This window comes from Acomys minous (assembly GCF_964271855.1).
Source record: "Acomys minous genome assembly, chromosome: 3".
Classification (NCBI taxonomy): domain Eukaryota; kingdom Metazoa; phylum Chordata; class Mammalia; order Rodentia; family Muridae; genus Acomys; species Acomys minous.
The window spans coordinates 29,110,581-29,137,319 of record NC_140485.1 but is presented as its reverse complement, the minus strand read 5'-3'; the positions used below and the strand labels follow the sequence as shown (position 1 = coordinate 29,137,319).

General features: G+C 46.0%; 1 protein-coding gene across 1 annotated transcript in view; it reads left to right on the top strand.

Moving 5' to 3' along the window:
• RTF1 (RTF1 homolog, Paf1/RNA polymerase II complex component) overlaps nt 1-19,507 on the top strand; it is a 72,971-nt gene extending 53,464 nt beyond the window's left edge. The window contains exons 9-18 of the mRNA XM_084775281.1: nt 3,648-3,730; nt 5,708-5,795; nt 5,884-5,991; nt 6,706-6,783; nt 7,496-7,617; nt 7,761-7,818; nt 8,856-8,933; nt 9,695-9,790; nt 16,351-16,462; nt 17,023-19,507. Of these exons, the coding sequence (XP_084631407.1) occupies nt 3,648-3,730; nt 5,708-5,795; nt 5,884-5,991; nt 6,706-6,783; nt 7,496-7,617; nt 7,761-7,818; nt 8,856-8,933; nt 9,695-9,790; nt 16,351-16,462; nt 17,023-17,129 (930 nt within the window). The 3' untranslated portion in view covers nt 17,130-19,507. The remainder of the gene's footprint in view (nt 1-3,647; nt 3,731-5,707; nt 5,796-5,883; nt 5,992-6,705; nt 6,784-7,495; nt 7,618-7,760; nt 7,819-8,855; nt 8,934-9,694; nt 9,791-16,350; nt 16,463-17,022) is intronic.
• Nucleotides 19,508-26,739: the final 7,232 nt, after the last annotated feature.

The window sequence follows — 26,739 nt, the reverse complement described above, 5'->3', positions numbered from 1 at the left end:
CATAAAGCAGCAAATCTGACTTCCCAGGCTTTAGAGGAAGAGGCCTAGGTTCATAGTTTCCCTGAGAGCATGCCAGTGATCCCAAACCTTGCAGCAGCTAGACATGATGGTGCACAGCAGAGGCTGGTGGGTCTCTGTAAGTTTGAGGCCAACCTGCTCTGCATAGGAAAGGCAAGACTACATAGAGAGATGGTCTCAAAGACAAGGAGAAGCCAACAAAACCCCCAGTGGTTTCTACTCCCTCCCTGTATTGCCAACCCAAAGACTGAAGCTTCAGCAAGCACATGGGCCTTTGGGCAGATATTTAGGAGCCAGGCCAGCAGGAGAGAAGCTGGAGTGTAGTGGAGCAGCTTGTCCGTCGGTGACAATGATTCACAACTGACTGGCAACACTTGGGAGCCCAGAGAACTGGGGTACTTGAATTTAGAATCATTTTTTCTCCTTTCAGCATGATGTGGTGAACTTAGATAATAAAGTTTTGTTTGTTTCAGAAATAAGTGAATGAAAATTTTCTGTGTATGAAAAATCACCTAGACCTGGGGAAGAGAAAGCAGTGACTCCAGCCCTGCCCCGGCTCCCGTGGGCTCCAGCCCTGTCACTGTGGTTTGGGTGCTGGAGCCTAGTGGCTTTATTTTTCTTTTTCTGATTTATTTTTTTTTACACTGGGTCTTACTGTGTAGCCCACACTGACCTTGTATTCCTTTTCCTCCTCCCTAAGACAGGCCTGGCTGTTATGCAATTCTCTCTCTGTAGACCAGGATGGCTTCCAACTTAGTAGATCTGCCTGCCTCTGCTTCCCCAGTGTTAGGATCAAAGGTGTACACCATCACCTGTTGAGACACGCCACCACACATACCCAGAGATAGGACCTCACCTGTGGACTGATGGGACTGAAGGCATGAACCACCATACCTATCTTGGCACTGAACTCTTGGTCCTCTGGCCTCAGCCTCTCAAGTGCTACAATTATACCCATGCTAGTCCCCTTTGATTGTTCTGTTTTGGTTTTGCTTGTTTTGTTTTCCATTGTCTAGTTGTAATGTAGTTCATTCCTTGTAGGAGTACTGCTAGCCATGATCGCCTTCGTCCTCTTCTCATCTGAGTGATAGAAACTGGTCTGTGTGCCAGACATGGCAGCACATGCCTGTAGTACTTATAGCCAGAGACTGAGGCAGAATGAACTCAGTGACTTTGAGGCCAGCCTGGGCTACATAGTCCACCCACATAAAAGAAATAGTGCTCAAGATCTAAGTCTCAGGCTAGGGAGACGGCTCGGCAGGTAAAGTGCTTCTGCATAAGCGTGAGGACTTGAGTTCAGGTCCCCAGCGCTCACATAAAAGCTGGTTTGGCATTACACACATACAGCCTCTGTCCTGAGGGTCAAAGACAGGCAGGTCCCAGGAACTCACTGGCCAGTCCAGTTGGAACAGCAATCAATCTCCTAGTTCAGTGAGGAACCTCATCTCGAGGAACCTCATCTCAAAAAACTAAGGTGGAGTCGGGCAGTGGTGGCACACGCCTTTAATTCCAGCACTCAAGAGGCAGAGGCAGGCGGATCTCTGAGTTTAATACCAGCCTGGTCTACAGTGTGAGTTACAGGATAGCCAAGATTACACAGAGAAATCCTGTCTTGAAAAAACAAAACAAAACAAAAAACTAAGGTAGAAAATGATAGAGGACACCTGATTTTCTGGCTCCACATGAGCACACATCGGCAAGCATACCCACTCATGCACACACACATTTTAAAATCTTTAAAAAAAAAGTGTTTATTATTACTGTGTGTAAGATGTATGTGGGGGAAGTTACACTGAGCCATCTTACCAGTCCCGCCTTTTTTTTTTTTTAAATTACTGTTGTAAGTGGCATGATGCATGTGTGGGGGTCTAAGGGCAACTTTAGGAACACAGTATTTTTGTCTCGTTTTGAGGTGGTCTCTTTTTTTTTTTAATTTTTTTATTTAATTTTTTAAAATTTATGTGCATTGGTGTGAGGGTGTCAGATCTTGGAGTTACAGACAGTTGTGAGCTGCCATGTGGGTGCTGGGAATTGAACCCGGGACCTTTGGAAGAGCAGACAGTGCTCTTAACCACTGAGCCAACTCTCCAACCCTTGAGGTGGTCTCTTGTTTCTGCCACCCTGTGTGCTCTAGGAGGCCAGCTGGCTGGTGAGCTTCAGGACCATTCTTCGATTCCTGCTGTCATCTCCCCATGGAAATCCTGGCATTACATATGTGCACCACCACATCTGCCTTCTTTTGGGGGGATTAGAGTAGGATGATATAGGGTTTTTTCTGTGTAGCCATGGCTGTCCTGGAATTAGCTCTGTAGACTAGGCTGGTCTGCCTCTACCTCTCAAGTGCTGGGATTAAACACATACACCAAGCCCAGCTCACATCTGACTTTTTATACAGCTTCTAGATATCCAACTTGGGTTGTCAGGCCTTTACCTTCTCTCAGCCCAAACTTTTCTTTAAAACATAAAATAAATTAAATAAATAAAATAAGGAACATGTTTGTCACCAGGCCTGCCCACCTGAGCTCACTCCCCAGGACCACATGGTGGAAAGACAGTTGTTCTCTGAACTCCAAATGTGCCTTGACAAGAACATTAGCTGGGGTGGGCAGAGCTGAGATGGCTCAGTTCTTCAAGGCACCAAGCCTGACCACTGACTCTGAGCCCTGAAACCGACCCAGGAAGAGATAACTGACTCTCACAGGTTGTCTTCTGGCCGCCATGCTCTGACACATGTGTGCCTGTGTGTGCACACATACTTAAATAATTAAGTAAATGTTGGGGTGTTGTTGTTTAAGGATGAGGTGCTGGGAGTATCACTCATTTACCTAGCATGTTCAACACTCAGTGACAAAAAAAAAAAAAAGGACTGATGCCAGGCATGGTGGCACATGCCTTTAATCCCAGCACTTGGGAGACAGAGGCAGGCGGCTGGTTGTGAGTTTGAGGCCAGTCTGGTCTACAAAGTGAGTCCAGGACAGCTAATGCTACAAAGAGACCCTGTCTTGAAAAACAAAGGACTGACCTTTGACTTTTCAATAATGGGCCCTTTGTCCTAAGCCTTGCTTGCCCTAAGCATAATAAGGCTTACTGGCCTTAGCCATCTGAATTTTAAACATGAGCTAGGCCCTGTGGGCTCCTCTTTCACAGCTCTTCTGTGCTTGGGTGAAAAGAGTCACTAGAAACATGGTGACCTGGGCCCGGTGGCACAGGCCTGTAATCTCAGCATTTAGGAAGCAGAGGCAGGCAGATCTCTCTGAGTTCAAGGCCAGCCTGGAACTACAAAATGAGTCCAGGACAGCCAAGGCTATACAGAGAAACCCTGTCCCCCCCCCCCCCCAAAAAAAAAATCAAAACAACAAAAAACAAAAGCAGCCTGGTGTGGGAAGCTCTAGAGGAGTGTTTTTTGTTGTTGTTTTGTTTTGTTTTGTTTTTTTGGTTTTTTTATTTGGTTTTTCGAGACAGGGTTTCTCTATGTAGTCTTGGCTATTCTGGACTCACTTTGTAGACCAGGCTGGCCTTGAACTCACAGAGATCTGCCTGCCTCTGCCTCCCAAGTGCTGGGATTAAAGGCCATCCAACCACCCAGCTTGGAGGAGGCTTTTTACTGGTGTCTCTGATCTTTCCCTTAGGTGGCTGAGATCACAGGTGTTGTGGAAACTGCCAAAGTTTACCAGCTGGGTGGTACCAGAACAAACAAAGGGTTACAGCTACGGTAAGACACACTTCCTAAGCCAGGCATGGTGGCACACCCTGTAATCCTAGCACTCCAGTGGCAGAAGCAGGAGGTTCGTGCCAAGTTTAAGGCCAGCCTGAGGTATATGGTGAACTCCAGGCCACCTAGAAGTACCTAATGAGTTAGCCACTCATTTCCTCACCCGCTTCCCTGTCTTGTTGACAAGGTCTCTATATAACCCAAGCTGGTCACAAACTCTTGCTCCTGCCTAAGCTTTCCCAGGGTTGGGATGACTGGTGTGTGCAACCATGCCCAAGTCTAAGAGATCCTTCTGTGGCGGCTTTAGCTATCTTTTTGAACAGGTACTGCCTCTTGGGCTGTTTGCTTCCGATGTAATATTCATAGCACTGGGCCCTATGTATGATGTATGATCCCCACAAGGCACATAGAGAAAAGCTTGGATCTGTTGTGTCTATAGAGTTACTGTCTCTCATAAGAGACAAGGCTACAATGTGTCAGGCTATATAGAGGGGCAGTCATCAGGTCCTTAGGATGCTTGCTTCTTTCTGATCTGGGCTCTCTTTAACTAGCTTCATCTTTGACAAGGAAGGTCAGCTTTCTAGGCTTAGTTTCCTCTTCAATGAAATAGAAATATCAGGGGCTGGAGAGGTGGCTTAGCGGTTAAGAGCACTGATTGCTCTTCCAGAGGTCCTGAGTTCAATTCCCAGCAACCACATGGTGGCTCACAACCATCTATAATGTGATCTGATGTGCACTGTATACATAATAAATAAACAAATCTTAAAGAAAGAAAGAAAGAAAGAAAGGGAAATATCATCCAGCTGGTGGCCCATGCCTTTAATCCCAGCACTCAGGAGGCATAGATAGGCAGATCTCTGCGAGGTCAGCCTGGTCTATAAAGCAAGTCCAGGACAGCCATGGCTACACAGAGAAACCCTGTCTCGAAAAACAAACAAAAAGAAATGTAAATGTCATTACTCGGCACATTTCCTGAACTTGTCCTATGTGCCTGGCACTGTTCTTGACATAAAGGAGATAACAAATACTCACACCCCGCCCCTTCCCTCCTGAACCCCGCCAGTTAGGTTTAACGGACCAGATCAGAAGGTGTGGCACATAAGTGCTAGAGATTCCCCTCCCAGAACCTCTCCAGCTTCCCTGGTTTGTTTAAAAGGGTTTGGGGCCCAGCAAGATGGCCCAGAGGTAAAGGTGCTTGCCAGCAAGACTGATGAGGACTAAGTTCACTCCAGGAACCGTGGGGGGGGGAGGAGAGAACTACCTCCTAGTTGTCCTCTGCCACACTTGCTTGAACCTGTAAGCACACAGGCAATAAGTTTACTATTTGTTTTCATGGGAGCTGGTTGAGGGTCTGGAGAGATGGCTCAGATTTAAGAGTACTTGCTGTTCATTTAGAGGGCCTGGATTCAGTTCCCAGCATCCACACAGTGGCTCATGACTAACTGTTACTCTTGTTTCTGGCCTCCCCAGATACACATAAAGATACTTGTGGACAGCCACACATATACATTAAAAGGAAAAAAAAAATCTAAAGAAGAAATAGAAAAGAGCTGGTTATGCTAGTGTTCAGAAAAATTTCAAGAGTATAGTTCTGAGTCCCTATTTGCCAAGGCACTGGTCCGCAGAAACCCTGTTCCGTTGTTCATTCCTGGACCTGTGTAAAGTATCCCTGACACTGATGGGCTCTGGAGGGTGATGGGTAGATAGGCTTCTGAAGCACTCACCAGGCCCCTTAGGCTCCCATTGAAAAGACCTCCAGGTTGCTTTGTGCCTGGCTCGTACTCTGAGAAATTTGGGCTTAGTAGATGTAGTTGGTGCTTTAGCATTAACACTTTTTGTGTCTCCTTGGTAACTCAGAAGGTTGAGACCCACAGACAAGGATACTATAAAATATAGTGTCTGGTACGGTTGCTTGGCTGGTTACAGTCAACGTGCACATTCTTTGAGGAGCTGTCTCTCTCTGTCTCTCTTTTATAGGCATGGCAATGACCAACGAGTGTTCCGCCTAGAATTTGTATCAAACCAAGAATTCACTGAAAGTGAATTCATGAAGTGGAAAGAAGCGGTAAGTGACTAGACTGCCTAGCAGTTGTTTGTAACATGTTCTTTCCCAAACCCCTTTCTGATAGCTTTTTTATCACATTTTGGTCCAGATGTTTTCTGCTGGCATGCAGCTGCCCACACTAGATGAAATAAATAAAAAGGAATTATCTATTAAAGAAGCTCTCAATTATAAATTCAATGATCAGGACATTGAGGAGGTAAGAAGCCTGAATCATGGATCCTGGCAGCTCTTTAAGAACCGGTTTTGAGAAGGTCAGGCTTGTCTTGGCATTTTCTGCAGTATGTGAAATTACAGGGATACTTAGTATCCCTTGCTACCTTGTTATGCTTCACCAAGCCTTTCCCTATACATTCTCAGACACTATAGACTACAGTCTGTCGGGATGTATATTCCCATAGGCTTGGTTCTTCTAGAACTTCCTCCAAAACATTTTGGTAAAATTCTTGGATCTCGCTGGACATGGTGGTGCACACCTGTAATCCTAACACTAGGGAGGCAGAGGCAGGTGGATCGCTGAGTTTGAGACCAGCCTGGTCTACAAAATGAGTCTAGGACAGCCAGAACTGTTACACAGTGAAGCCCTGTCTCAAAAAGCCAAAAACAAACAAACAAAACCTTGGATCTCTGTTCTCTTGGACAGTGGCTAGCCTTACAGTTCCACGTCTTTGTGCTGCTGCTGCTGCTGCTGCTATTTATTGGTGCATGGTCCTTCAGAGTATCCTAGAATCTCTGTGACCCTAGAGGTAGCACAGTGTCTCTTGAAAGGAATTCGATCACCTCTGGGCCGTGGCACTGTTGTAGGATGAACAGTCCTGTTTACCTAGCAGTCTGCCTCCAAAAGGGGCTCACTTAGCTGTCTACAAAAGTAGTCTAGGAATACCTCACTGCTTGTGTCTTCTCTCTGGTACAGATTGTAAAAGAGAAAGAAAGATTCAGGAAAGCCCCACCAAACTATGCTATGAAAAAGACACAGCTGCTAAAGGAAAAGGTAAGGACTTACAAGCCCCTTTGTCTGGCTGTCTTGTTAAGATGTAGAAATCACAGTCACCTGTTCATCCTCTGCTGCCAAGTCAGCGATAGCAGGGTTGCGAGAACATCCTGGGCTCTGTGAGAAGCAAAACAGGGCATCTTTCCTTCCTGTACATGCAGTCAGTCTTGTTTTCCCGTCTTCCCTAGTGTTCTATGCCTTTGCTTTGTTCGTACTGTGAACCCCACTATGGCAGGTGGTTTCCCGTTCCATCCAACAGGACAGGATGGGCCTAGCTGTGTGGGCCTCTATTCTGTTCTTTTCTCCTCTGCCTCCTCCTCTTCTTTTTGTTGTTGTTTTTTTCAAGATAGGGTTTCTCTATGTAGCTCTGGCTGTCCTGGACTTCCTTTGTAGACCAGGGTGGCCTGGAACTCACAGAGACCCACCTGCCTCTGGCTCCTCAGTGCTGGGATTAAAGGCATGCGCCACCACGCCTGGCCATGTGGGCCTATATTCTTAAAGGGTAATGTGGCATCATTACCATCTGGGGCCCAGAGCCCAGTAATTAATGAGAAGGTAGGTGTTCCTACTGTAAGAAAAAAGACACCTTGTCAAGTACTTTTTCCATGGTTTCTTTATATTTCCTGCCATTGGCTCATTACATGAGGTGCCTTACTTGTGCTGTACAAGATGTTTAACAAAGAGCCAGTAACAGCCATGTTTCTGTGTTCAGGCCATGGCTGAGGACCTGGGAGATCAGGACAAAGCCAAACAAATCCAAGACCAGCTAAATGAGCTGGAGGAGAGGGCAGAAGCCCTGGACCGCCAGCGGACCAAGAACATATCTGCTATCAGGTGTGTCACTGAGCCTGTCCTTGGCCAGCCTGCAGCCTTGTTCCTTTTTGTGCCACACAGACCCGACAGATCTCTCGGGTGCCGAGGATCTGTGCTACCCCACCCTTCTCATAGCCCACTGACTGATCCCTCTTCCTTTGTAGCTACATCAACCAACGGAATCGGGAATGGAACATTGTGGAGTCTGAGAAGGCTTTGGTGGTGAGTTTTAGACTTCACATGGGTTGCTGAAGGAAAGTTCTAGTAAAAATGGTAGGAGTTCCCGCATGATGGGCACACCTATAAACCAGCATCTGGGGATCAAGGTCAAGTAGATCCAAGCCAGCCTTTTAGCTGCATTGCTGTTCAGGGTTTTTTTTTTTTTTTTGGTTTTGTGTTTTGTTTTTGTTTGTTTGATTTTTGTTTGTTTGTTTTGTTTCTCTGTGTAGCTTTGTAGACCAGGCAGGCCTCGAACTCACAGAGATCCACCTGCCTCTGCTGTTCAAGGTTTTATAAGACCCTGTTTCAAAACTAAGTTAGGGCTGGTGAGATGGCTTAGCAGGTAAAAGTGCATGCATGTAAGCTTGGTACCCTGATTTTAAGCCCTAGAACCCACATAGAGGTGGAAGGAAAGAACCAAATCTACAGAATTGTCCTTTGACCTCCCCTCATACATCATGGAAGGCATGCACTTCCCCACAGATAACACAATATTAACTTAAACAAAAAAATCTTTTTTGTATGTTACCAAATATCTACTTTAAATGATTGAATTGGCATGTATGTGCTCTGCCCCACATCCTCTCACAGCGTTTATAACCTGTGGTATAAAGTAGCAGTCTTCTGGCCTATTTTGCCCCTCCATTCATTTTTATCCATTTCTGGTTGTTGTACCTGTATGTGTTTTATAGGGTGGAGCATGGGGGTGTTTAGATGCTCCTGTATCTATTCTGTTTGAGGATGTTTGATTGTTGTGCTAGTATCTACTTGGGGGGGGGGGGTTTGGTTCCTGTTCCTGTAACTCTGCGGGGTGGGGGTGGGAGGTGCTGGTGGTTGCTCCAGCATCTATTCTGTTGGGTTGTTTTGTTCTTGTTCTGCAGTGCTCAGCCTTGATCCCAGGTGGTAGGCAAGTGCTTTATCACTGAAAAGGACAGGCAGCTTTTGAATTTTTTTCTAGTTCCTTGCAAACTGTTATTTATATGTAATCTTAGGATGAGTGAGAGGAGGGGAGGAGGTCTAATGCATACTTTCTGTCTTAGGCTGAAAGTCACAACATGAAAAACCAGCAGATGGATCCCTTTACCAGGCGGCAGTGCAAACCCACCATCGTTTCCAATGTGAGTGCCTGAAGAGGATGTTTTTTAGCTGGGACCTAGATTCTAGGACATAAAATGAATTCCATTAGGAAATTAATAAAGAAGTTAAAAATAATGTTTTTCTAGCTGGGATATGCTTGCCTGGAGCTTAGGTCTGGCTTCTTCCTTTTTTATCTAGCTGTAGGGCATACAGGTAGTGAAAACGTAGGCGGTTAACCCTCTGTGCCAGGGTGTGTTTTCAGCCAGCAGATAGTAGCTTAGGATGAGTATCCCTGATCCACAGTGCTTGGGATGAGAAGCCTTCAGAGCCTGGGCGTTTTAAGACTTGGACATATTTGTTGTATATATTGAGATATCTTGGAGATGAGACCCAGGTCTATAGAAGAAATGCGTTTGTTTTTAATGTGTTTTGAATATATCACCTGAAGGTTTTTTTAATCATACCTTTAGTACCTGCCTTTGACAGTACATAAGATCAGATGTGGAATTTTCTATATGTGGCACCATGATTGTGCACAGAATTTTAGATGCTGAAGCATTGTGGGTTTTGGGGTTTCATAGTGGAGAGTCCACAGCCTGTATATTGGTTAGCATGAGGGCCTAGCTGAGCTGTTTTAAAGGTTTTAATTATGCTCTTTTGCTGACTTGAGGGAAACATCCCTGAGTTGCTAATGGATGCCCTGTAGTATTTGAGATGTTTATGGGAGTAAATGAGAAAATTCTGGCATGGGACTCTGAATGTTAAGTAGTCTTTAAAATAATATATATATTTTCTCTCCCAGTCTAGAGACCCAGCTGTTCAGGCTGCCATTTTGGCCCAGCTAAATGCGAAATATGGTTCTGGTGTTTTACCAGATGCTCCAAAGGAAATGAATAAGGCAAGTATAGTACCACCCTGAGGCTTTGGAGCTGAGCTTTTGGCTAGGAGCTCAGCAGGCCTCCCTGACTTGTATAGGCCTGATGCTTGTACATGCAGGGTTGTGGAGAAGGACCTGCAATCCTGTCTTCAGCTACTTATGAGTCTAACCACTCATACTTAATGGTATGCTTTAAAAAAATAATAATTCATTATTTTTATTTTATGTGAATTGGTGTTTTGCCTGTGTGTGTCTATGTGAGGTCTGTATCCCCTGGAACAGTTAAAGATAGTTGTGAACTGCCGTCTGGGTGCTGGGAAATGAACCCTGGTCCTGGAAGAGCAGCCAGTGCTCCTAACCAGTTAGCCATCTCTTGAGCCCCTGATTTGAACCTTAAACCTTTAGGCTTAAAGGTCAAATGCCTTACTCACTGAGCTATATGAGCTTCCCGTGTGCTATACTTTTTAATGACACCTTGGCTGTATCTTCAGGCCATTTCCTTCTGGACTTCTGCAGCACATTTCTTACGTAGAGAACTGTGTCCTGTGGACTTTACAGGGTAATAAGAAGGAGCAGATAACAAGTAAGGATCAGACAAAAAGGGAAGACAAAAACGGTACCACAGGAGAGGCACATTGTTTGGTTTGTTTTTCTGTTCCCCGAAACAGTCTTACTCCTTAGCCGAGGCTGGGCTTGAACTTGCAGAGACCCTCCTGCCTTTACTTCCTCCAGGTGCTTAGCATTACAGATGTGGGGGCACTTGACTGTAAACCAAGTACTTAGGTAAAGAAATGAGTCAGGCGGCCAGTCTGAGTTATATGAGACCCTGTTTCAAAGAAATAGGAAATACATAGGAGCTGGGCACATGGCTCAGTTGGTAGAGTGCCCACCTAATGCAACATACCCAGCAGGTGGCTCATGCCCATAATGCTTCAGTCAGATGTTTCCCTGACTAACCCATTAATGACTCAGAATCTTGAGTCAGAAAGGAGCCTGTTGTCTTAGGCCCACCCTTTCCACTCATATGTCACAGTCAAGACTTCCTTCTCTTTTTCACTTTGAAGCCTAGAACTTTAGTAGAGAAGGCTTCTTTATTGATGGCCTCTCCTGGTCTTCTTGAGAGAAAAAAGGGCCTTATAGCTGGAGATTGTAGCTCAGTTGGAGAAGGAGTACCTGGCAAGCTCAAGACACTGAATTCCACCCACAAGTACCACAGGGGGAAAAAAATAATTAAAAAGCACATGCCTTTAATCCCAGCACTCAGAGGCAGAGACACCTGGATCTCTGTGAGTTCAAGGCCAGCCTGGTCTACAAAATGAGTCCAGGACAACCAGGACTACAAGAGAAATCCTGTCTTGAAGGGGGAAAAAAAGTAAAATATGTATATGTGTGTGCGCGCATGTATATTCTATTTATTTATTTATTTATTTTAAAGGAGAAAGTGTCTATTAAGGGGTGGGAGGCTAGGGAAATGATTCAGTGAATAAATTTTTTCATCAAAAACATGAAGACTTGGGGGTAGAGAGATGGTACAGTGGTCAAGAGCACTGTCTACTCTTCCAAAGGACCCGGGTTCAATTCCAAACACCCACATGGCAGCACACAACTGTCTGTAGCTTCAGTTCCAGGGAGTCTGACTAATACACATAGACTAAATGTAAATTTTTTTTTTTTTAATTAAGACTTGGTTTGATCCCCAGAACCTGTCTTTAAAAGGCCTAGCATGGTAGATTATGTCTGTGATCACAGTGATGAGGAGGCAGGAGAAAATACCTGGGCAGCTAGCCTAGCCTAACTGGTGAGCTCAAGGCCAATGAGAGATCTTGTGTGAAAAGAAAGAAGTAGCTTTCTGTGGATCCCGCCCAAGGTCATTGTCTGACATCCATATATATGTTGCACACGTGTGTAGCTAGTGCTAACTACTTTGTGAGTTCTTCTTCTACCCTTCACCCCTTCCTTTCAAAAAGAAAAAGAATAGAGAGGAAAGGAAAGAGATCCCTGAATAAAGTCAGGAGTCAGAAAGAGGTGACATCATCATTAGACTACTTCCTGATTGAGTTCATTAGGACAAGTTTGCTCTTCATCTTAAGTATACCTAATTTCTTCTTCTTCTTCTCCTCCTCCTCCTCCTCCTCCTCCTCCTCTTCCTCCCCCTCCCCCTCCTCCTCCCCCTCCTCCTCCTCCTCCTCCCCCTTCTTTTTTCACACAACTACTTAACAAACCATGACCAACAGCCACCAACAACCCACCTTACCTCTCGGGGCCCTAGAATTTATGTGCCCTCTGAAAAGTCCCCAGAATTCCAAACACCACAGTCACAGAAACTATCTGCAGCTGGTAAAATCATAAGTCAAGTCATATTCAGCTGCTGCAGATAGTCAGAAGCAGCCCCATATCCCCACACCAGGGATTAATGTGCTGCCTGCATGTGTGCCTGCCCACCAGAAGAGGGCACCAGATCTCATTACAGATTGTTATGAACCACCATGTAATTGCTGGGAATTGACCTCAGGACCTCTGGAAGAGCAGCCAGTGCTCTTAACGACTGAGCCATCTCTCCAACCCACACACCTGGGATTAAAATGAAAACATATTCTTATAATATTTCTATGTTTTGTTTTTGTTTTTTCAAGAAACCCAAATTCAGTTGGGTATGGTGGCACACACCTGAAATCCCAGCACTCAGGAGGCAGAGGCAGGTGGATCTCGGTGAGTTCGAGGCCAGCCTGGTCTACAAAGCAAGTCCAGAACAGCCAAGGCTACACAGGAAAACCCTATCTAGAAAAACCAAAAAAGAAAAAGAAAAGAAAAAAAAAGAAACCTGAATTTCAGAGTTGTCACTACGTTTCCCCCCTTCTCTTTTAAGCAATGAATTATGCTAGATGTAGCAGGAAATTAGGAGCAGAGACATTTTCAATGAAATAAGCAGGCTGGAGAGATGACTCAGCGGTTGAGAGCACTGACTGCTCTTCCAAAGGACCCAGGTTCAATTCCTAGCACCCACATGGCAGCTCACAACTATCTACAACTCCAAGATCTGACACCCTCACACTGACATACATGCAGGCAAAACAGCAATGCACATAAAATTTTAAAAATAAAAAAAATTTAAAAAAAGAAATAAGCGCTTTTCGGGTCAATGACCAAGGTTTTCAGGAGAACTCTCCTGTTCAATTCTAATCTTTATAAGTTTTGGTGGTACTCACAGCTTTTCATTGCTTGTGGAAATCTAAGCAAATCTGTGTTCCTAACACAAAACCTTCACTGACTTCCATTCTGATATTAAAACATCTTTATAGTATACAAGTAGATTTAATTCCACTTTTTTTTTCTATAACCTGATGATTCTCAGCTGCTCTTATCTGAAACAACTTGTAATTTTTGCTTTATGGCCTCAAGCCAGGGCCCCAAAGGCCATTTCCCAGTGGTAAAACATTGCCTTGGATATCTCTCCTGGCCCTGCATTCATTGGTCCAGTGACAGCTCTTGCCACATCACCTGCACTCCCTGGAGGCCTAGGCCTTCTTTCTGGTTTATATTTACAAGCCATTGTCCTTAGAGCTGCCTTGTTCACAGTTCTGTTGCAGATGTCCAAGTTCCCACAGTGACAAGTGTGGCACCGGTCCAAAGTGAAGGCACCGAGCACTGTGAGGTCTGAGACCTCTCTAGTTGCTTAGCCACAGTCTCTTTGCAAGTGATCATGCTCCTGCACTGAACACCATGCGTTTTGATATCGGGGACCACTAGCTATAGCTTGACCTGTAGTAGTCACACAATGCACATTAGAGCCAATATTAATTGTATCCCTTATCCACTTGTCCATTAAGGGTAGAATAGTCTGATAACTTTTTTAGATTAGTGTTCTCATTTTTTTTTAATGTGCATTAGTATGAATATGTCAGATCCCTTGGTACTGGAGTTACAAACAGGTGTGTGCTGCCATGTGGTTGCTGGGAATTGAACCCAGGTCCTTTTGAAGCGCAGACAGTGCTCTTAACCACTGAGCCATCTCTCCATCCCCAGTATTCGCATTTTCTTCCTTCCTTCCTTCTTTCCTTCCTTCCTTCCTTCCTTCCTTCCTTCCTTTTTGATTTTTTGAGACAGGTTTCTCTGTGTAGCCTTGGCTGTCCTGAACTCGCTTTGTAGACCAGACTGGTCTCAAACTCACAGGGATCCTCCTGCCTCTGCTTCCCGAGTGCTGGCATTAAAGGAGTGCACCACTACACCCGGTAGTCTCATTTTCAAACACTAAGATCTTTGTCAGTACCTGTCTTGTGTCAGGGTCTGATACAGCTTTGTTCACAGCTAAAACTAGTGTTTGTAAAAATCAGCAAAAGCTTCTCCAGAGCCTTGTATAATCTTTGTAAATTAAGTGGACGTTTTTCTGGGCTCCTCAACTTTGTCCCAAACTCTTAAAGCCGCTAAGTGACATTGTTCTTTAGTATTGTCATCAAATTGAATCTGTTCTTGTTTTGTTTTGTTTTGTTTTGTTTTGTTTTGTTTTGTTTGTGTGTTTGTTTAATCTGTTCTTGTGTATGAGAACTGCCCTTCACCCAGCAACTAATCTTTTACTATATTCATTCCCTCGCTCTGTCTCACTGTTCAGCAGTCATGGCTTCTTTCCTCTAGCATGTCACCATTGCAACTGGGGACCATCCTCTAATACAGCTGTCACCACTCCCTTCTAGTCTTGGGGAATAATTCTATTTTGTTTGTTTGTTTGTTTGTTTGTTTGTTTGTTTTTTGTTTTCTTTTTTTTATTTTTATTTTTTTTATTTTTTGTTTTTTCGAGACAGGGTCTCTCTGTGATAGCCTTGGCTGTCCTGGACTCACTTTGTAGACCAGGCTGGCCTCGAACTCACAGCGATCCGCCCACCTCTGCCTCCCGAGTGCTGGGATTAAAGGCTGCGCCACCACGCCCGGCCTTAATAATTTTGAGTAGCCCAGTTATTTAGAATCTGTTTTACATAAGGGGAGTGCATCCCCCGTATGAAATCATGTCCTCTTTAAACGCCTTAGATCTATCATTTCTACAGTAAGCCATCCTATCTCGTCATAACTTTTAGCAAGCATATGCTGTGTGACTACTAGGAGAGCTGGCAGTGGTGACCTCATAACCCCAGACCACCCCCTCCCCACTCTGGCAGCATGGTTGGTTTGAGATTAACTGTTTCTCTCATCAGATTGTCCTTCCACCTTTTCAGCCTTTCTCTGACCTTACCACCCTCCAGTGCATTTTCTTTCCCTCTTTCCTCATGTGAGAAACTCCCACTTTGTTGCTCAGTCATTGGAACTGAGCCTTTTTGTTCTTCCCAAGTGCTTCCACTTCACCTGCAATCTTCCCAGTTGCCCTGCCAATTCTGCAATCTTTTCAGAAAAGAACGGGTAGAGTGACACCCCCCCCCTTTTTTTTTTAAAGATTTATTTATTTACAATGTATACAATGCTCTGTCTGCATGTACACCTGCGTGCCAGAGGAGGGCATCAGATCACATCATAGATGGTTGTGAGCCACTATGTGGTTGCTGGGAATTGAACTCAGGACCTCTGGAAAAGCAGACATTGCCCTTAACCGCTGAGCCATCGCTCCAGCCCCAGAGTGACCCTTTTTGTTTTCCCGTTTCAGCTATTTTTTGTTTCTCATGCCCCTCCATTTTCACTCAAATTTTTTCTAGTACTCAGCCATTCCCCTAACTTTTTTTTTTTTTGAAACAGAATATAGGAAGAAGAAAAAGGAAATGCAGAAAGCCCCTCTGGGTGCAAAGTAGGAGATATCCCAGCTGTAGCAGCCACAATAAATTATTTGCTAGCATCTTGAAATAAAATATTCATTCCATGGGGGCTGGAGAGATGGCTCAGCGGTTAAGAGCAGTGGCTGCTCTTCCAGAGGTCCTGAATTCAATTCCTAGCAACCACATGGTGGCTCATAACCATCTATAATAAGATCTCCCTCTTCTGGCCTGCAGGCATAACACTGTATACATAATTTAAAGAAAAAAAACTCTTACTTGTCTGCATTAAAGAGAGTCTTGATCAGAAATTTCCTGACTTGACTTGTTTCTCACGTCTCTGTACCCTACTTTCAATCCCCACTCCCTCTTTCAGGTGAACCCTGATTTGATTTGTCCCACAGCCCAGGACACGTCACATTCAACACACATAACAATAATCATAAATAAACTTTAAAAAAATATTCATTCCTTCACCTCTATAGCAAATGTATTTACATTGAAAGAGATGGGGAGCTTATGAAAATGACATGATCTTGAGCAAGAGCTTTAACCATCAGTGGCTACTGTTTCTTGACATCTATTTGCATTTTATTTTATGCTAAGTGTGCTAATGTTTTGTCTGCATTTGTATATATCTACCATACTATGTGCCTGGTGTCCACAGAGGTCAGAAGGGTTCCAATCCCCTGGAACTGGAGTTATGGATGATTGTGAACCATCATGTGGGTGCTAGGAATTGAATCCAGGTCCTCTAAAAGTGCTCTTAACCTCTGAGTCAGCCTTCCAGCCCTTCTGTTTGCATTTATTTATTATGTCTTATGGGATTTTTTTTTCCTTTTCTCATTACAGGGTCAGGGAAAGGATAAAGATTTGAATTCTAAGTCAGCCAGTGACCTCTCAGAAGATTTGTTCAAAGTACATGACTTTGATGTGAAGATTGACTTACAGGTTCCAAGCTCAGGTGTGTGTGTTGGGGCTTAGAGGGAGGGAAGGACCAGACAGAGTTGTGGCTCTCTCAGCTCGACTATGGAGAAGGAACAAAAGAGCTGAGTATGGTAGGCTACGCCTGGAATCCCAGCACTCAGGACCCAGGGGCAGGCAGGTCACTGAGTTCCAGGACAGCCAAGGCTACACAGAGAAATCATGCCTCAAAAAAACTTTAAAAAAAAAGAAGAAGAAGAAGAAACAAATGGAGGTGCCAGTGTCTCCTGATCCATAGAGCCAAGGTCAAATAGGCCACAGGTTGGTCTTGAAAAGAGCAAGCCTTGTTCAGTAAGACTTTCTGAAGAAGTGAAGCCAAAATCAGATCTGGAGCCAGGTGTGGTGGCGCACGCCTTTAATCCCACCACTCGGGAGGCAGAGGCAGGAGGATCCCTGTGAGTTCGAGGCCAGCCTGGTCTACAAAGCGAGTCCAGGAAGCCAAGGCTACACAGAGAAACCCTGTCTCGAAAAACAAACAAACAAACAAAAAAATCAGAGCTGTACAGGTCCTTAGTTTGCCGATTTGTTCTTCTTTTCCAGAGTCAAAAGCTTTGGCCATCACTTCCAAGGCCCCACCAGCCAAGGACGGAGCTCCAAGGAGATCTCTTAACTTAGAAGACTACAAAAAACGACGGGGGCTTATTTGAGCACTCCCAGCCTGCTGCTTCCAACCCTGCATGCCCTGTCATCGTCCCGCCTTCCCTCTTTTCCTCTGATTTGCCCACTTTGGGCTGGAGCAGCAGCGGAGCTGGGAAGAGACTCTAAACTGCCAGTCACTGTAATATAAACCATTTACTGTATAGACCCCTCTTGTCTACACCATCTCCCACCAGCCCCCCGGGCCCAACCCCAGGGGGATCTGGATTGGCTGGGGATTTTTCCATGTCTTTAGATTTGTGTTTGCCCTCCCCACCCACTTTTGGTTTCTAACAGCACAGTTTGGCCACTCTGCACGTTCAGTATTACCATGGAGCTGGGGCTCTTGCTGGAGCCCAAGGTGGCAATAGTGGCAGCACTTCAGTGTCCTCTTCACACTGCCTTGGGTCAGACCATGGAACATTTGGTATCTAACCCTTGCAGAGAGTGGGGCCTGGGTGTCTGCAGTCCTCTTTCCTCTCAGCTTTCTCTTCCTCCTGTGTCCATGGAAGAGGATTTTCTTTCTTTTTTTGTTTTTTGTTTTGTGTTTTTGTCCCCCCTCCCCCCCCAGACAGGGTTTCTCTGTGTTAGTCCTGGCTGTCCTGGAGTAGCTTTGTAGACCAGGCTGGCCTCAAACTCACAGCAATCCGCCTGCCTCTGCCTCCCGAGTGCTGGGATTAAAGGCGCGCACCATCACACCCAGCTCGGAAGAGGGATTTTTCAAAACCAGTTTAGTTTCCAAAAAGTGTGTACATTTATGGGAAGGGAGGAGGTCTGATCTGAGAGAGAGAGCGTGCATGTGTGCGTGCGTGTGTGTGCGTGTATGTGTGTGTATGTGTATGGATTTTTTATCATTTTTTTAAAATGCAGTACTCTTTGTATCAGTCTGTCATGGGTCTATAGCTGTTTCAGATTTTTTTGAGCTGTACTTGAGCATCTGAAACTGCAAGAAAGAAACTGATTAAATGTGATTCTTCTTACTAAACAGGCCTGACTGCTGTAGCTGTGTGCCTTCCCTCCCCCTCCCCCAGCACTGCCCTCCCCCGCTGCAAACTCCCACCTAGCCCACTTGCCCTCCAGGCTGGGTCCTAGTAGGTAGGCAAGAAGCTCATGGCAAGTCCCAGGGAGGGCAGCCAATGTGTCTGCTCATTCCACAGGCACAGCCTGTGGCTGCTGGACTTAGCACATCTCGTCCCCACCCAGTGTACCTGTCTCTCCTAGTGACTCTCTTTGATGTCTGGCAAGAATAACACTCTGTTCTGTTTTTTAAAGAAATAATTCACCATGAATGTGGAGAGCAAACACAAAAAGATGTAGGTTGCAAATGTTACCAGCATGTGCAGTGGTGCGTGCGTGCCAGCCCGTGTATGTCTGCGTGTGTGCATATATATGTGTGGTCAGCATATATGTCTATATATATTGTGCAGCTAGGGGGAAGCCAGCAAAGGTATGTATGTTATGAAATGTTTGAAAACAGATAAGCTGACTGCTTGATAATCATTCTCAGGTGTAAAGCTCCAACTGTAAATAAAAGTGGCGTCTAACAAGTCTTTTCAGAACAAGGTACAGCTGATGGTCTCCACCAAGCACTAAGCTAAAGAAACAGCCAAGAGCCGCTGATCTCCACACAGTGAGGAGGACTCGAGCTGTCTGCTCTTTACTTCACTGACTTTTGTATAAGGAAGGATTGATAGGAAATCATGGAATTAACTAGTATTTAAACAAAAATGGACTGAATAGCTCTTCTGGTTGAGTAAAGTCTCGGTGTTGCTTTATCTTAGTTTACATTTTTACTTTTTAAAAAAAAAAGAATTTTATTTAATTTTAATTTATGTGTGTGAGGGTGTCAGATCTTGGAGTTACAGACAGTTGTGAGCTGCCATGTAGGTGCTGGGAATTGAACCCAGGTCCTTTGGAAAAGCAAGTAGTGCTCTTAACCACCGAGCCAGCTCTCCAGCCCCCTACATTTTTGCTTTTTAAAAAGCAGCAACAGAAGGTTTTGAAGAAGTATTGTGACTGTAGAATTGGGAAATGTGGCCATGGCCCGGCTTTGTTGTAGCTAAGGCACAGAGTTGGACAAGGGAGCAGTGATGGACTTGTTGCAGTCATACATACTTGAAGAGTCCATTGACTGAAGCTCTTTATAGACTGGTCAAAGTGTGGGATCACAGACTGTTGAATGCCGCCTGCACTCTAGCAAAGTCCTGGAGCTGCTGGGACCTCTCCTATCATGTCAGACTTGGACTTTTTTTTTTTTTTTTAATTGTTTAAAGGACATAAACGCATAGAATCCATGCCCCACATGTAGATCTGTATCTAGTATCGTTTGGATTTGGACAAGTGTCAATGACATTATGGCTGTGTAATAAAATTTTTATTAAAACTGCCACACACTGTAGCCCCTTTGCCACTCTCCACCTGCAGCTGCTGAGAGGCCAAAGCCCACCAAAGAAGACCAAAAGTTAACCCTCCACTGACCTGGCTGCTGGTGGTTCTTGTCAGCGTCATCATCACCTGCAGGCTCAGCTGAGGCAGGACCGCTGAGCCAAGATCTCAGCCAGGCGTAAGACACTAGCTTTGTCCCACACAAACTGGGTTCCCCGTGGCTCCGTTTTTCTTTTGCTGGTAAATATCCTCAGTGTCCCCTCCCAACACCCCAGTCTCACTCCAGTGTTGAAGGACATAGCACCCAAGGCTGTGTTCTACATTTCTTCAGTTCTGGGAAGTAAGAGTCAGTGTCTGTAGATCTGTTGTCTGGTTTCTGACAGGCACAGAGACAGTTGTTATTTTTTTCTGTGAAGTCCTGACTTGTCACTCAAACTGTAAATACCTTTGTAAATAAAGTTGATGACATTTTAACAAGGGATCAGATTTAGTCCAAAGCTTGCATCAGTTGCACCCTTAAGAAGTCCCAAAGAACTCCTTCACCCCCAACCCCACTTTATGTCCTGCATCCCCTTACCGAGCGGCTGTCCTCATCCCTCTCACAGCATTCTCATGGTGGTCCTTCCCTGACCCGGTGTGAGGTCAGCAGGTGCCTAAAGTGCTGCCTAGCCCTAGTGACAGCTTTCTTGTGACCTAGGCACAGTTCCTTTGCCTACCATGTGTGGAGCAGGAGGCCAGGGACTGAGTATAGCTGTATTCTAGCAATCCTGTCCTGCGTGGGTGAGATCTGTAAAGGGCTTTCCACAGTGGTGAGGCTCTTTTATACTTTGCCACCATGTTGGCTAAGCAGCAAAGAGCTACAGTCGTCCTCTACAGAAATGGTAAAGGCTGTGTGGAAGGCTGCCTTGAGTCAATAAGCGGGGGACTCAGAAGGTTCTTTGGACCCCGGAAGCCACAAACTTGGCAGAATTTTGTTTTATTTTATTTTACTTATTTATTTATTTATTTAGCATCATCTCAAAGACCAAAGGCTGACACTGGGTTCCCTTGGCCTGTACTGGGAGCTACAAGGATCATCATTTGTAGAAGGATCCACTGTCAAGGCCTGCCCCAGTGTCTGCTGGGTGGAACTGAAAGCAGTTTCTTGGCCTGGGGTAGCACTGGAGCACAAGCCAATCTGGGAACCCCAGCCAGCTCTGTACCCAAGATAGTCAAGGGCCAGAGGCAGCATGTTAGTTCAGGACTCCTCTAACAACCTCTTACTCTGTAGGGATAGCCCATTTCTCTATGACATAGTAGATAATGAGCTTGTTGTGGTGGCCCATGCCTTTAATCCCAGCACAGCCACCAAAACAGCTATAGCTAAATTGCCAGTGTTCGGCACTAGAATCAATCCCCAACAGCACATGCCTGAAATCCCAACAGTAAGGAAGAGGAGGCTAGACTGATAAAGATTTAATGTTGCCAGGCGGTGGTGGCACACGCCTTTAACCCCAGCACTTGGGAGGCAGAGAGAGGCGGATCTCTGTGAGTTCGAGACCAGCCTGGTCTTCAGAGTGAGGCCAGGACAGCCAAGGCTACACAGAGAAACCCTGTCTAAAAAAACAAAACAAAAATTCAAAGTCATCTTTCAAGCTACATAGCCAGTCTGGCTGGCTTGGAGACTCTTCTGGAGGCCTCGCCCCCTTCTTTGTCGCTACCTCTGGCCCTCCAGCTTACTCCACCACCTATAACACTGCCAAGAACATTAGAACTCAAGCCGGAAATTCTAAAGACTTCAACAATATCCTGGGGGGCTGGAGAGATGGCTCAGCGGTTAAGAGCACTGACTGCTCTTCCAGCTGTCCTGAGTTCAATTCCCAGCAACCACATGGTGGCTCACAACCATCTATAATGTGATCTGATGCATACTGTATACATAATAAATAAATCTTTAAAAAAAAAAAACCAATATCCTGTTCTTCCATAACTACATTGAAGCCTGGTCCAGAAGTGCGAGTTTGTCTCCATCGAGTTTACCCATTACCTTCACAATCCAGCTGAAAAAGTCTCCTCTGGGGAAACCTTCCTGAGACCTACCTCCGTGTGGATGCCCTTTTTACCTCCGCCTGATGCAGCACTTCCCAAAAGTGGAGTTAGGAGCTCAACCCTATTCAGTTAGCGTTCACTTGACAGCAGATAAACTAAGAAGAAAGGAGGGGAAAGGATTAAGCCGAACTTACAGTGATCCTCCTGCCTCTGCCTCCCGAGTGCTGGGATATTAAAGGCTTGCGCCACCACGCCCGCCTGGGCCCAGCCAGGGCACTCTGATTCCAACACAAGGTAGTGCGAACTCGCTGGTGCGGGCGCCCGCAGCAGCAGGAACCCAGGCTTCCCATCTGTTGGGTTCTAGAAACCCTGCTGCACAGTTTGTAGCTGGCCCGTTGGCGTTAAGCGTAGGTGTGTTGTATGGGATCTGATGCGTTCCGAGTCCGGGTGTCAGCAGCGCTTGTAGGCGCGCGACAGGAAGGTGAGCACTAACTACTGGGTTGGAGCAGCTGCTCTGCCGGGCACCCTGAGGGCTTGCGCCTCCCACCAGCTAGCTCTTAAGGGAGGTAAATTGTGACGCTAGGCGGCTTAAACTCACCTGCAGTGAGCCCTAGCCCCTGGGACCCTGGGCCAGTGGCAGCTTCAACCCCCCCCCCCCTTCCTACTTCAGTCTGACTCTAATGCTCCCATCAGCAGGCCCCCAAGTGGAGGTGATACCTGCCTATACCTGCCTCAACAGTGTTTTAGTTGAGGCCCACATTGCATGTTTTGACAGGGAGAGGCAGGGAAGTCCCCTGGTGAGTGCGTGCTTTAGGCAGACCCAGCACATCACTAATGTGTGTGGGGGGGGGGGGATTCTGAGTCTCTGACCTTGGGCCCTCCAGGAGGTCATCGCCTGCAAGTCGCTGTCCACTAGGATACACCTAAGAATGCAGGCTCCTAGAAGAACAGCAAACCTTGGTCCTAGTGTATCAGGAGAGACTTCTGTAAATGTGCATACACAGGCGTGGAGACACGTTTTGTTAGTTTTAGACAGGAGTGACAGATTACGGAGGGTCAGCCCTGCTCTATCATTCATTATGACTATTCCAGAATATTGTCACATAGACTAAGCTATTGGTATGGGGCAGATTGCTGGGGGGGGGGGGGTGAGAAGAAACCTAGATATTATAGAAAATTTATTAATTCGGCAGGTTTTTCTAACCCAGCTAGCTCCCAAATAATTGAGACAAAGACCTATTGCTTTGTTCAATAAGCTTCCCCCACCTCACCCCCCACCCCGAGACAGGGTTTCTCTGTGTGGCCCTGGCTGTCCAGGACTCCCTTTGTAGACCAGGCTGGCCTCACACAGCGATCTGCCTTCCTCTGCCTCCTGGGTGCTGGGATTACAGGTGTGTGCCACCAAGCGAGGCTGCTTTACACTAATTTCTAGCTAGTCTGGCTACTTCCCAGCCATATGCCTGAAGATACCTGCCAATATTGGTCCTGTCTGTGCTGTTTCTCCGTCAGGCCATGTCCTTCCTCCCCATCATCTTCCTTCTTCTCCCTGCTTCTGTCCTGACACTCCAAGCCTCAGGAACAGGGGCTCTGCCTACCACACTTCTGCCCAGTTACAAGCTGTCCAGCCATTTTTTTTTTTAATTAACCAATCAGAGATGATTAGGAAGCAACATTTATACGACATTGTTTAATGTGCATGAGAATGCCTTCCTCTGGACTGCAGCCAGATTTTGGGGTCCAGAATTTATCATCTGAATACACAGAGCACCAGACCAACACCCCATACCTAGAGCCAAGAAGTGTCAGAAGTTGGGACTGGCAAGGAAGGCACCCTGTACATTGCCTCTCCCAGGGGGTGATCCTCCCCACCCTACAATTGAGTTTGGGTCCAGGTTCCCATCAGCCCTCTTTCTAGAATACCCTTGGCAGAGAGAAACATCAGAGTGACCACCTGAGAATGTTGGAAACACATGAAGAAACTGAGACCAAGATTCATAGGTTCCCCTGACAACCCACTGGTAACAGCAAAGGAAACCCTGTAGCATCCTATGGCCAGTTTCCTGGTGGTTGGCTCCTGTGTGATTATCTTCCAGAAAAGTGCCAAACAATAATCACTCCCAGTAACAGGGTCATTTGTTCCTATGTCCTTGGCAGCTAGCACAATGTCTGGTGCATTGCAGCTACTCGACAGATGTTAGCTCAGTAAGTCAAGGTATTCCCACAAAGCACTGGAGACTTATGTTCAGACCATCTCTAAAGGGGCCAAGCTCCCTAGGGCATGTGCTTCTAGAATGAGATTTTGTACTATTCCCACCTGGTCCAGAGGAGGGCGACATCCTAATCGCTTTAGAAACTGCACCTGACCTGGTAGAGGTGGGAGTAGTGCATTCCATTCCCAGGCCTCCCCTTTCCCATATGTAGACCAGGCTGGTTTTGAACTCAGAGATCCATCTGCCTCTGCCTCCCAGAGTTCTGGCTGCTGCTGCTGCTTCTGCTACTTCCTCCTCTTCCTCCTCCTCTTTTCCTTCTCCTCCTCCTCCTCTCCTTTTTCTTCTTTGCAATCTTGACTCAACCTCCTGAGGGCTGGGATCACAGGCATGTACCGCCACATCCAACTTTCCACTTGTTTTCTTGAGACATCTCAGTGGCATGGTCCTCTTATGCCTTCAAATACTGGGTCCTAAGGTGCCTGGCCCTCTGGACTCAATATGTGTCTCTCCTGGAGAGGGGAGGAGGAAGAGGAAGTGGAGGGGGGGGGAAGAGGAAAAAGGAGAGGAAGAAAGGGAATAAGGAGGAAGAGGGAAAAGGAGGAGGAGGAAGAAAAGAGGAGAAAGAAAAAAGGAAGAGGAGGAGGAGGAAGAAGAGAGGAGGGAGGAAAAAAGATGAAAGGAAGGAGGAGAAGGAGAAAGGGGAAGAGGAGGAGGAAGAAAGAAGTAGAGAGGAGGAATGAGGAGGAGATAATAAAGGAGAAAGAGAAGGAAGTTGTTTCCACTGACATCAGGCTGGTCTATGGCTATAGCAGAGTGACTCCCATGGCCTAGCTCAGAGCAAATCCCTTAAGGGCCCCCAAAACATTCACATATTCCCCTAAACACCAGTATTTCCTCCTTGTTTCTTTTTAGCCCTTTGTTTTTAGCACACAAGAAGCCATATCTGCCACCTACATACTGTTCTGATTTTCTTCACATCCTTTCTACTCAAGCAGCAAAAAGTGGAGAAAGCATCGGCCGGGCGTGGTGGCGCACGCCTTTAATCCCAGCACTTGGGAGGCAGAGGCAGGAGGATCGATGTGAGTTCGAGGCCAGCCTGGTCTACAAAGCGAGTCCAGGAAGCCAAGGCTACACAGAGAAACCCTGTCTCGAAAAACCAAAAAAAAAAAAAAGAAAAAAGAAAAAAAAAGTGGAGAAAGCTGTACATGGTGGCTTATATCTGTGTCCCTGGTACTTGGGAGGCTGAGGCAGGAGGATTATGAGATTTAGCAGCTTACTATTTATTAGTTTATTATGACCTGTCCCAGCCTTGCCTCAGTTTGTTCCCTATGTTTTCTGCCTGAGGTAGGTGGAAACAGACTCTTGCTTCATTGTATGAAGAACCAGAAGTCCCTTAATGAAAACAAAAACAAAAAACCTGCCAGCTGTGGTGGTGCACACCCACAATCCCAGCACCCCAGAGGGAGCAGGACTGCCCAGACTTTGAGGCCAAGATGGACTACATAGTGAGTTCAAGCTGGGCGTGGTGGCGCACGCCTTTAATCCCAGCACTCCGGAGGCAGAGGCAGGTGGACCGATGTGAGTTCGAGGCCATTCTGGTCTACAAAATGAGTCCAAGACAGCCAGGGCTACACAGAGAAACCCTGTGTAGGAGAGAAAAACATGTTTTTGTGTTGATCCCAAGTGTGGGACTGGGAACAGACTAGTGAGAGAGCAGGATGTTTATCCCCTTAGAAATCGAACCACTTACTGGGGGAGCTTGAATGTTGCTCAATATATATATGAGCCCAAAACAAGAGGCTTGAGAGAGAGGACTTGGGATTGTTTCGGCTGTTCGTCCGTCCTGTGCTTCTCAAACTGCTCCAGGGAAGGCTTCAAGGCTTTGGACTCCTGCTGAGGCTTCAGGTTCCAGTTGCTCCAGGTTCCAGCAGCAACTCTGGTGGGATTGCTGGATTGCTGAGGGCCTGCTGACTATGCCAAGAGAATTGTTCGTTGGAACTAATATCCTTAAAGTTTCATTATCGTCTTCTTTAATCTCCTTTTCCTATTGTTTGGGTTAGTCGGGTTGTAAGGGAGGTAGGCTTGTTTAATAAGTTCATAATAAAATATAGTTGCTAAGAAAATTGAGCCAAATCCTGTCTTGAAAAACTAATAAAAAAATAATAAAAAAAAGGAAAAAAAGAAAAACTAATAATAATAATAATAATAATAATAATAATAAACTAAAAAGAAACGCAAGGAAGAGGACAGGCAGGGAGAAAGAAATTTAACATAAACACAGGCACAGAAACCAGGGGCCTATCAGGCATTGAACCAGCGTCCTGACCAGCATTCTGGCTGAGTCCTCTCTTTTCTGTAGTAAGTGAGGAAAGCAGGATGCCCTGGAGACCCCATAGCCCTAAGTTCCCCTATTCCCTGTTGTACCCAAACACACCTGGACAGGCAAAGCAAAGAACCATTTATGTTGCTATTGTTGAGAAAGGGTTTCATGTAGCCCAGGCTGGCCAGCTTACAGCTATGGATGGATAGCACAAACACCTGCCTCTCCTACTTCTGCCTAGAGTGTCCTAATAAGGGTATTGCAGGCATCCACTATCACGCCCAGCAACAAAGCAACTCTTTGGTTCCTGCTATGGTGGACCTAAGACTTGGTTGAGTACATGGTATAAGAAGAAAAAGAATTGCTCTGGGCTTTTTCTCAGCAGCTAGGTCGCACCCTAGCCTACCTGTATTCCAACATTGCCCACATACTGCCTGGCAGACAGGAACATGTCCCTTTTCCTCTTCTCGTTTTCCTCTGTCAGATCCCAGTTTACCCTCTGGGGACAGCTCTGAATTCCCTGCTACAGACTGGCATAGCTCTAGGCTCCAATACCTGGACCTCCTCACCTCTGCCCCAGAAAAGGTGTCCATGTTGTTTCTTGACTTCTCCACGAAGAGGCACGAGTTCTAAGTTGCCTCTTGTGTTTTCCTTTCTCTAGGGCTTTCTCTCCTTCCA